This window comes from Emydura macquarii, unplaced genomic scaffold, assembly GCF_026122565.2.
Source record: "Emydura macquarii macquarii isolate MOO-44397 ecotype Brisbane River unplaced genomic scaffold, CSIRO-AGI_Emac_v2 contig_719, whole genome shotgun sequence".
Classification (NCBI taxonomy): domain Eukaryota; kingdom Metazoa; phylum Chordata; order Testudines; family Chelidae; genus Emydura; species Emydura macquarii.
In genome coordinates, this window is record NW_027130856.1 from 13151151 (window position 1) to 13163293 (window position 12143).

The window sequence follows — 12143 nt, forward strand, 5'->3', positions numbered from 1 at the left end:
ACAAATACCAGCTTGGCTCTGCTGTATGTTAGTATTGTTAAAAACAGCTATTAAAATGATAAGAATGTGTTCCGTGTTTAGACCTTATGAAATGCTTGTAAATTGCGGCATGAATTAATCTCACTTACACTATCAGTATCCCGTGTTATAAGGTGATGTTTAAGTGTTTGCTCTGTAACTGTAAATCACCAGATAGGAGGGAAGCATTAGCAAGTGTGAAATACTAGTTTCCAACAGGAAATGTTATCTCCTAACCAATAAAGAAAACCCATCAACACCAGAAAAGTATTGTGAAACATCAGAAGACAAAAGACTTTGTTGATTACTCTCCTCCCAAGCCCCTCCCCCCTCTCACCTCCAATGAAGAGGAGTTTACATATGCTAATTGGTTGGTGAAGTCTAAGGCCCTGTCTGCACTTACCTGTGAGATTTGGCAGCAGTCGATGGGAGTTACGCAAAGTGCGCAAAAAACTTGCGTCATTCCTGTCGACTGCTGAGCTTTTCTTCTGCGCTCCATCTGCACTGCACTGCGCTACTTTTGTAGCTGGTCTTAGTATGTCAATTTCTGCACTGACCGCTCAGTCGATCCAGATAAATCGATCTGATGGCGGCGAATTTGCTGCCGTCAGTGTAGCCGTAGCCTAAGTATAAAATACAACCAATTTGGGGTTTGTGCCTTGTTTAAGAGTTTGCCATGAGGCCAGAGCTCATGCTTATGTGAGCCACTGCAGTACAGCAGATTCTTCCTGTGTCGGCAGACATGGCAGTGGCAGCCCCCTCAGGTGTCTTTGGCAGGTTGCACAAAAGGTATATAACAAAATTTGTGCTGAAGCTTTTAGCAGAGACTCAGTGAAGCTCAAAGGAAAAGCCAGTGAACCTTGGTGTGTGTGACCCAGGGCTGAAGCAGCCATGGGACTGCCTTCCGTGTGCCTGGGGAATCTTACCAGCAGCCTCCATCCAGTGCTAGCAGAATCACAGGTGCAATGCATGGGCATTTAAATGTAAATAGGTGTGTACAGTGCATGTAAAGAACTCATTGCCACACCAAAAGCCCAGCTGCCTGCCTGGGTAAGAGATGCAAAAAAAACCCCTGTATGCCCTAAATTGCATTAGCTATAGAGTTTTATATGTTTTAGAGACATAGCAATATACAAATATTGTTAAATATCTGTTATTTTAAAATATTTTACTTTTGTTTACATACACACATCTGTGAACATTTAAATTTTGGCAGAAATAGTGAAGATTTCTGTAACTTGGGACTTTTTTTAATAAGCTGTAATCTTACACTGAAAAATGTGTGACTTTTATTTTCACTTGGTCAATTAGGCTCTGATCCAGCAATATGGGAAGACCCCTGCACCTCCCCACCCCAGGGCCCTACTGAAGTCAGTGCACTCGGTGTCTGTCTGCTGGCAACTCATTCCACAACTGGGACCTTGCTCAATATTTGTCCAGTGTTTTAAGATATAGGGGTCTTCTCTTTTGAGGGGCTGATCACCTTCAATTCCTCCTGCTCACTCAGAATTGGGTGGGCTTAATAAAAAGCTACCTATATAAATGCTGAGGATGATTATTGGTTTTCTCCTTAGGTAGAGACTACAGAAATGGTTCTGCTTCATTTGGCATTGCTGATGCTACTAACTCTATCCAGTAACAGTGTGGAAGGAGAGCGAGATCGAGAGGTGTTTTGTGGAGGTTAGTGGTTGGTTTGCTTGGGCTGGGTTTTTTGCATTCTTATGCTTTGACATTGCACAGATAAAAAAATGCCCATGCCAGTGTTTTCAAATATAGGTGCCTAAATGCAGTGGTGTAGCTACGGGTGGGCCATGGCTCACCCACTTTGAAAGCAGGCCCACCCAAGCTCCTCTTAAGCTACCTTGGCAACTGAAGCTTTCTCAGCCGGTGGCTTTCCCAAACTTCCTGCTTCCGGTCACATGGAATCACTAAATTGCCCGACACTCCAGTTGCCAAAGTAACTTAAACGGCGCGTCAGCAGCAGCTTAGCCCGATGGTCCGCTTAAGCTACCTTGGCAACTTGAGCATCGGGCAGCTTAGTTTCTCTGCTGGTCACTTCCTGAACTTTCTGCTTCTGGTCACATGACCGGAAGCAGGGAGTTTGGGAAGTGCTTGTTTTTTGGCCGGCTCACCCGTGTCTGCCACAGGCCTTGCCAAAAAATCACTTCTGGCTACGCCCCTGCCTAAATATAGGGGCCTAAGTCCATACGTAGGCCCTCTATAAAAGCATCCTGACTTGCAGAGATGTTGAGGGCTAAGGATAGTCAAGAAACGGAGCCAGGACAGGGGAATTTTGCAAATATTTTTTAGCAATTTTCGTTTCTGGTTTTCATGCATTTTCTGACTGACTTTCCTGAGAACTCACTGCTCTCAAAATCTTCCCTGTCCAGTACAGAGGCTCCAGATGGTAGCTGCTGTGTCTTTTCTTCCTGGAGGATATTGGGACTCTTTTAAAGGTCCTCTTCCTCTGGGAAATTCCATGAAGGGCTACAGTCCCATGTGGTGCTCCAAGGTGTGGAAGAGAATGGCCATTTTTTTTACATTAAAAAAAAATCCCTGTTCTATGTCTAAGATATGGTGAAAGGAAGGGAGACCATTCAGACCAACCTGCACTTTCAGTCTCCTTCCTATACAATATCCTTTCTAAGGAACGGCACACCAAGGTGTGATGGATGCATCCAGCCGCATTGGAGAGAGCTTAGCTGGATGTTTCTGGTGTGATAATCAGCCATGTAAAGGTAACAAATTGTTAGCTGACACTTCAGGCTAATAGCCCTTTAAAGTGACTGGGGGGTTTTAGCACCTACATTTAGTGCTTTCTTTATTTCTCTGCAGACTCAGTAAATCAACAGTGCATGGTTTTCTTTGCCGTCAGGATCTTAATTTTTAATCAAGTGCTACCTTAGATTCTGTTGAAAACAGCAGAATCTCCACAGGGAGGCTCTGAATTGTGAGAATTTCATATTTTTCTGTACCTGCGGATTCCATTGTCCTTGCACACAAGTCACCGAACAGCTATCATATGGCATAGATTCCTCAGTCACTACCAGTGTAGGAGAGATTCAAACCAGTAGCCTAGCTAAGAGCAGCTCTACAGCTGCTTGTCATTTCCCTCAGCCATCCAGTCCCCTAGCCCTTTAAACTATACAACCTTTCTCTACAAACCTGCCTCTGTCCCTGCACCCTGCAGTTCTACCTGTCTATTACAGTTCTAAATTGGCATTTCCGAGCAGTGGCTCCTCCTGAAATTGCAATTTGATGCTGTGCAGGAAGGGAGGACTGGCATGCTTCGGAGGTAGCAAGAGGCATTTAAAACACCACTGAACTAGGCAGAGGTAGACTGGCTTTCGCTCACTAGTCTTGCCTGTATACAGGACCAACCGTACAGCACCCTTCATCCAAAGCGCTCTCATCTCGTCGGTGATTCCACCTGGCTCCAGATAACAAGGCTTTGGCATATATTGACAGTAGTGCACACAAGGGGAAAAACTCTCCATCTGTGGTCTCATAGCAGAGAGACAAGTGGCTGAATTTCTTAACAGATGGCTTAACAAACTACAAGAAACATGTGTCCCCTTGAGACAAATAACCTGACATCAGATAGTTTCAACAACATATTGAAATAAATCCTCCCCGATGAATGCTGGGGCTTCAGATGCAGCCATATCTCAGTCCCAGGATCCCTTGACAAAGCCTTGGGTGATACAAGCACAACAGTTTTGAGAGCTACCACCCTGCGTTCTCGGCAAACAGCAGAAGGAAACAGGGTGCCAGGCTGAGCAGTGACTGAAACGGCCTACAGATGCACAGTGATTAGAGAAATTGGGAGCTGAGGCATTAATACCTGTCAGCAAATATTAGATCCATTTAAGACAAATAACCTCTTTGTTCTGAGAACTGTTTGTTTTTAACTTTGTGCTAGTTGTATCATTTTAGCTGGGTGGGAATATATTTGGACTGCCTATTATAGGCAGAGCTGGCACTGTCACCTGTACTTAAGGCTTCCAAACAGTTCCCATTATACAATCCTGTTTCCATTTCCGTATAACTTTGCCAAACTTTAACTGTTTGGGCTGAAATTTCCCATGCCAGATGTCTGCCTCAGGCGGAAAATGTCAGCACAAAAATAGGTTTTGCCCACGTTAAAGCTTTTTACAGCTTTTTCATTGAGAAGCTTTAGTGCCCCCGTGCTTTAAAGTGGGGACTTGAAACTTGGCACGGAGGTTTCCCCTGGTTTCAGGGCTGTGTCTTTTGCTGCTCCTGTAAAACAAAATAAAAATGAAGCCTACATTTGGCCAAATGGTAAGTCTTTGAAAAACTGCAGTTCACATGTGCTCAGTAAGGACTTGTTAAGAGTTTGGCAGCTAAATTCTCCAGCTATTGCATTTGCAATGAACATGCTCTAGCTGGGGAATGCAGCGGCTGAGCAGGACTTTCCCTGCAATTGCTGTTCCTGGCTGCTGTGGCCCCTATAATGCTGGACACTGGAACTGAAAGCACAGGAACTGTCTCAGCTATGCTCTCAATGATCCCACTGCTAACTCTCAGGCATTGAGGAGGAGAAAACTGTCTGAAATGCAGTTGGGACAAGAAATAGACCAGGAATGGAAATGAGGTGAGGGGGGTGGTATTATCCTCATTTTACACGTGAGGAACTGAAGCATGGAGAGATTAAGGTCAAAAGTTTTCACTAATTTTGAGCGCCCAGTGTGGGTGCCTTCCCCTTGTATTAAACAAAAACACGCAGAGGGGTTACTGCTCAGAACTAATGACAAGGATAAATGCCACACTGAGTGACTGTTCTCTGACTCACTTCCTTCCCTCTAGCTAGCCATTCCCTCTAGCCTTGTGGAGCCAAGCTTGTATATCCCTTATGGTGAAATCCCGTAGCATTTCAGAGTGATTAAACCAATTGAATGCTATTGAAATGACTAAAAAATCTATAGTATTTAATAGAAAATGAGATCCTTTCTGAACCATCCCATAGGAGTCCACAATGGGATAGAAGCCATATTTACATCCCACAAGTGAGACGTTAAAATACATATTGCATAAGAGCTTGAGGTCTTTCAATAATTTTGACATTTGCCATGTGATGGTATGTATAAAGGACCTATCAAAGTAAAGTCTGCTTTTGTATGAGGAAGTCGGTCTAGTTTTGTTTCTTGATCCTGACAGCTACTACACTTACACACACAAATTCTCTTTTTCTTTGGTAAGATCTTTCCTGATCAAGGGACTTGGGGAAAGATCTTGCTCCCACTGAAATAAATAACAAAACTCCCACTGATTTTAATGGGAGTAGGATCAGGCCCTTCAAGCTTAGCAGCATTTCATTATGAAATCGCTACATGTGCTTTATGACCTAGGTGGTTAAATAATCAAAAAGCTTTTCTAGCTGCAAATTCCAGTGCATCCACAAGGAAATGTGTGGTTCCAAAGTCCATGTAATTGTAGTGATCTTAGGAGGAGATACAGTAAATTTCAGTGATCTGCTTATTTTATTTGTAAGTTTTAGATACTGTAGACTTAACAGATTTTTATCTTGTATGAAATATGCTTAGTAGAGGACATACTTCAGTATGGCTCGATTGTTAGCAGACCTTCAGCCGCTTGTGTCAAATACCAGTATAATGGACTAACACATGCTATTGATTTAATGACAACTATTGCTGCTAGGAATTGATCTAATGTTTTCATTAGATTTAAAAAAATGTTTGAACAACAAGTTCATTCAGAATTGGATAATTGCAAAGTGCTACACTGCTAAGGATCGCATTACTTATAGAAGTGTAGTTTAGATGATCTTTTTGGAAGATAAGCAGACTAATAATAAAGGCAAAGCTGAGGGAATCAGGGCTGGTCTAAATCTCTTAACAAAGATGGCTAAAAAGTGTTATTACAAATTGTATCATCAATTAAGCTGCTTGAAATTTTTTTGAAGTTTGAATATTTTCATGAAAAAAAATCACTTTTTTTTACCATCTCTCATCATCAAAATGTGGCCAGTAGCCACTTTTCTTGTCCATTTTGTCTGTTTGTTTATTATTTTTATTTCTCCTATAACTGGTTGTTAGCAGGAATTGAACCTGTGATCTTCAATACAAAAAGCATAAGCCTTTTTTGCTTTAGCTGAAGGGAAAACTCTCTTAGTTTTTAGCAGCAATAGGCTCTTTTACTCTATGTGAGCCAGTTACTCAAGGGCATTTTGTGGAGAATTTTGAGAGTGACTCTACTCTCTCATGATTCAGTGGTACTCGTCAGGAGCACATGCTTTTTCTGGCATGGCGTACTGCCATTGGCTGGAGTTAGAGCTGCATAGACTTCCTGATTAACTAGCTCAGTGTTAGAAGAGCACATAAACACATGTGGAGAAGGAGGTTCTCTTATGTAGTTGATATGAAGGCTTATAACCCAGCCTCCCCTGCATCTTTAAATAATGTTTTTTTTTCTTCTAAGATGATCTGAAGCTTCTGCTGTGTCTGCTCCAAATGGCTAATCCTTTTCCAATTCAGTTGTATGGGTTTCATTTTTGTTTACTTCATACATTACTGCCCTGTGACTGGAATGTTGTGTGGATACGTGTGTTTTCCCTTCTGCTGCAGGTTTCTCGACTTTCCTTCTAAAGGATCACAACTTTCACACTCCTTGAGTCTGATTTTTCAGAACTTCTGTGCACCGGCTGCTCTGATTGACTTCATTTGGAGTCTGGAGTGCTCAGATCTTCTGAATTTCAGGCCCAAGCTGTCTCAAGTTGGATACTCAATCAAAGAACCTGAAAGTAGAGGCCACTTCTAAACACTTTGGCCTAAGGCCCAATCCTAGGGGGAAAAATTGATAATATGCCACACTGTCTTGACTGGCTAGATAATGGGTCAGGTCTGGTTAGTACCTTCTATACATACCACCCCAAAAAAGTGTGACATCTCCCCTTTGAGGGCAAATTCTATCTTCTCATACATCTGATGCAGCCTCATTGAAATCAGTGGTCTGATTGGCTTGATCCAATTCATGGACATTCCAGCATCTAATATAATGAAGTTAGTGTCAGATTGACTTTAAGGGCAGACATTAGTCCTAACTGGGGCCTGCAGTAGTAAAAACTTTTGAGTTAACATAAATGGGAGCAGACATGAGCTATACCAATACACCTGAGTAGAGACACTGGATTATATAGCAGAGAAAATAAAATATTGGACTAATCTGATGTTCCAACAATGGGCCGAGCGGGTGCCGATAAAGTGATAAACTTACCCAGTCTTTTATAACTGATGCATGGTCTACCACCTCTACCACTACTACCAAAGAGCTGCTTCAGGAAAATTAATTCCTTGCTCAATTTACTGTGAAAATAAAATATGCCCAGAGTTAAAGTGACCACACTAATGGAAACTTCCACTCTTCCTTTCCCCAGCATTATCACTGGATCACCCGTCTGCAGTTTGTACTGCTGTGGTGCAAGGAGAAGTTCAGCTCCCTCACTGAAGAAAACTGAGCCATGGTATCACAAATTAATCTCAAATGTTATATGTAGACCAACACAGGCTAGAGGCACATTGTGAGGTTTAAGTAGTATCCTTGGAATATGCCACAGGATTCTGAACTTCATGACATTTTAAAAAAATAGTCTACATGAAAATTTCACTACAGGGGAATCCTAATCTTGCCACAGTGTCTTTTAGGCAGGAATTTTGCGTTATAGTGTACAGAATGAATAGCCAAGATTAAAGATGCATCTTTAAGAAACGAATGACTGCATTTGATCAATTACAACAAAAGTATGCACTACAAATCTGCAGAATAATAAGTAAACACAAGAGAAAAAAGGATGCAAGGTAACTGAAATGCCAATGCTTTATTTTGAAGAGAAGATACATTTGACTGAATTTCTAGCATATACAGAATAATACAGTACTTATGTCAGATATAGATGGCAAATGCTCCCAACAGACCAATGGGGAAATGGGTGTGTGTGTGTATGCATGTTATATATATGCATAAATAATCAGCTGTATTGGAACAAATTTCTTCTCAAGCTAAAGTAATATTTTTAATGCTGCCTATAGTTTAGTGAATAGAGCATGCATGATGGCCATGAAGCAGTATGAGAGAGAGAGAAAAATAAATCCAAGTGGCAGTTGATGCCATACAGAAAAAGGACCTTTTAAACATCTCATATAGAAGATGTCGCCTGCATACAGGAATTTGGGTGTGAGATATAGTAGATATTATTAATGTAAAACCACAACAGCACACTTTGCAGCTGTATCTGTTGTACATCAGTGAAGAATCAAATGTGAAAACATCAAACTCTGTATCTCTGCCCTTCTTTTTGCCAGAAGAAGAACTGGGATCTAGCGGATGAAATGGGGAGCCCCAGAAAGAAAGCTCTGAGTTAGTTAAAAGCTAAGGTTCCGTGCTTAACATCTCATTTTGAAAGGTTAAGTGCGATACAAGTGTTGAATAGACCTCATGCGGGCCCTTTGCACAGAGATGAATTTCACCTCCAATGAATAGTGTAGCTCTAGAAAAAGACATTGATGCCAAAAGGAATAAATAATACTTGATAATAATCTTGATAAGTTTTTAATTTTCTGAAAAGATACTGTACCATAACTGTAACAGACAGCTATCACATACATAGTAAGATTCTTAAATCTGTTTCCATTAAAGTCAATGTGAATTTTCCATTGATTTCAGTGGAAGCAGGAGCAGTTACAAAGTTATCTATTTCAGTCACATTATTTTCTCATTATTTTCTAAGAATGTTAAATAGCTTAATGTTAATACCTGACATATTAATACATAAGGGAGGTGGAATTCGACTTATGTAATTATTGAAAAATCAGCATCAGGGTACAATATAGCAGTTACTTGGTGAAAAGAAAATTAATCAATATAATTTTCAAAAAATGCTATTCCTGTCTTCAATAATTGCTTTTCCTTTTGTCATCTATTGGATGTGAATATGTAAATTAATGGAGATATCCTTTAGGTTGTGCAATCTCCAAGACTGAGGATTGTTAATAACAAATATCACTTTGGAGAAAAGAATTTACTGTTCAGGAAGTCTGAGTGTGGTCTCACTCATACTGCCTTAAATCAGCAGAGTTATTCCTGATTTTCCATGGTATGAATCAGACTCAGAGGTGTGTAAAACTCTGGGCCAGATCCTGAGCTGGTGTAAATTAGCAGCTCCCTAGAAGTCAATAGAGCTGTGTGGATTTGCATGAGTTGAGGCTCTGGTCCTGTAGTGCCGTAATCTCCTATTCTTCTCCCTGTGTTTTGTGTTATAATTTTCTTTCTTTTCAACTAAAGAAAATTAGGTCAGTTTGGGAGGAAGAGGAACTGACTGAAAAGTTATTGTATGCTGTATGTACCCCTTGAGGCACATGTTTTGACTGTCTCATCTGAGCATGTTGCTTAGCTCACAGTTGTGCATGTGAGGGCAGGAGACCCAAGAGTAAGTAATTTCCCCGTTTCTCTCTAAAATTGTGTTTAGTAGTACTAACAGGGACATCCTGTTCTTTTTGCCTGCAGAAATCATTTTACATTCTTTCAGCAACTTTAGTTTCTGCTTGATTTCTCTGTCTACCTAGATCTTGGAGTGGATAGATGGGTAGATAGATTTCAAGTTATCCTCCTGATACTCTCGACTGTCTACTTTTTTCAGATAAAACGTTCTGACATCTCAAACTTCTGTCTGGAGCATATAATAGACATAGCTGCTTCACATATATATATATATATATATATATATTGGTCATGTTCACAATGGGGTAGTTCAGATGAAGGTTTCCATTAAAAAACACATTTTGTGCCTGGCTTGGAGGAGGATGAAAATTTATAACAGCTTCACAAATTCAGTCTGAGTTGTAAATTGGCTCAGCTTGAGGGGAATCCTCAAATGCTTATATTTAAGAACATAAGAACGACCATACTGGGTCAGACCAATGGTCCAGCTAGCCCAGTATCCTGTTTTTCAACAATGGCCTATGCCAGGTGCTTCACTGGGAATGAATAGAACAGGTAATCATCAAGTGATCCATCCCATCGGCCATTTCCAGCCTCTGGCAACAGCAATCCCTGCCTATCCAGGCTAATAGCAATTGATGCACCTATCCTCCATGAACTGATCAAGTTCTTTTTTGAACCCTGTTATCGTCTTGGCCTTCACAACATCCTCTGGCAAGGAGTTCCACAGGTTGGCTGTATGTTGTGTGAAGAAATATTTCCTTTTGTTCGTTTTAAACTGTTGCCTATTAATTTCACTGGGTGACCCCTCGTTTTTGTGTTATTAGGAGTAAATAACACTTCCTTATTTACTTTCTCCATACTAGTCATGATTTTATAGACCTCTATCATATCCCCCTTAGTCATCTCTTTGCCAAGCTTCTTCATGTTCCTTTTGTACAAACTAATATAACTGTTATCATGTTCTGCCTGGGTGGTGCCTATCGAACAGCTTGTGAATCAGGTTCGCTATCCTCTAGCTAATTAAACCATACTTCCCTTTTTCATGCTTTTGAATGCCCAGGAATGTATCCTGTGGCTTCAGGCCAGTTTGAATCCTATATTGGAGGGTCCTGAATATATCTGCCTATAATTCTTCAATTCTCTTCTGTCACTCTGGGCTCATATTTGACTTGACTATGTTTTCCTCCTTCCTCCCTTAAACACATCTTTTAACATCTGTTAGATGCATATTGAGAGTGGGGAACAGTAACATATAGGACCAAATTGTGGGAGTGCTACATAGTGGACAAGGTACCAGGAGCCCCTACCTCTTTCTCCTGTGATACTACAGCTTTCTGTCCCTGGGCCAGATTCTCTAGTCAGTTATTTGGATGCCGTTCCTCTTGACTTCAGTGTGAGTCATACCCTGTAACAGCGCCTGTGGCTCCCCAGCACTGCAAGCAGTACTGTCACCCCGAAAGAGGGGAGACCTTGGAGGCTGAGGGCATGGCTATTGTCTGGCCCCCTTGCACCTGATAGCGTTGGAAGGATAATATGGGGAGAGCACACACCACAACGTTTTTGAGGTGTACTCAGTGCCACCTCTGCCTGCACCTCTCCAAATCCATAGAGCCTTTGGCCCTTTTTAGGCATAATGACTCCAGCCTGTATGGCTTGAGATCACCAGCTCCACACCCCACACCCAAACTCCATGGGCTGTACAGGCCATAATTGACTCCTTCTATTTACTCTGTAGTTTTTTTCTTCTTACCAGTAGACCCTTCCTCCCCACCCCCAATCCCATTTGCAGGCAGGTATCTCTGGTGCTGATGTGGGACAGACAGGCTTAAAAAACATTCCAAAAAATTCTGTGCATGGGATCTTTCATTCTGCTGCTTCTTCCAGCAGAGAGATCCAGAGACAACACATGGAACTCTGCTACCTTCAAGACTGCCTCTCTCCTTGTCTGATGCCATGGCAGGTGTGATAAACTTAGCTCAGACGCTTGAGCTAACAGTGACACAGTAAACAGGAGCAGTCTGGTAGGAGGGGTCCTCTACTCTGAATCTCACTTACCCTTCTGTCCCTAGATTTGGTGATCTTCAGTGCATGCTGCCAGGTTATTCTATTTCCTGGCTTTTCCAGTGGTGTGAGGATTTGATTAGGATTCAGGAGGAGATGGGAAGAAATGAGTTTATTTTGGTGTGTGAAGAGGCTGTTTCTTGGTCATTTTGGTCAATGGAGATGTGTATGTATGCCTAATGAGCCAGATCCTTCAGGGATGAGCATCTCATTGGCTTGGATGTCACCCACAGATTGTGGGCTCTCAATACGCACTTTTATACATAATACATAAATAAAAGTTCATAGATTCATAGATTCCAAGGCCAGAAGGGACCACAATGATCATCTAGTCTGTCTTCCTGTATTAAACAGGCCATAGATCTCCCCCAAAATAATTCCTAGAGCATATCTTTCAGAAAAACATACCAGCTTGATTTTAAAATTGCCAGCTCCAGTGATTAACTATTCTCAGTGTAATAATTTACACCTTGTTTCCTGACTTAATTTGTCTAGCTTCAACTTCCAACCATTGATTGGATTGTGTTATATCTTTCTCGGCTAGATTGAAGAGCTCATTATGAAATATTTGTTCTTGTTGCCCATGT

At 41.4% G+C, this 12143-nt stretch overlaps 1 protein-coding gene across 1 annotated transcript in view; it reads left to right on the top strand.

Annotated features, from left to right (window-relative positions):
• The first annotated feature begins 1607 nt into the window (after positions 1-1607).
• The window catches only part of CNPY1 (canopy FGF signaling regulator 1), a 58924-nt gene continuing 48388 nt past the window's right edge, over positions 1608-12143 (top strand). The window contains exon 1 of the mRNA XM_067542801.1: positions 1608-1698. Coding sequence (XP_067398902.1) covers positions 1608-1698 — 91 coding nt within the window. The remainder of the gene's footprint in view (positions 1699-12143) is intronic.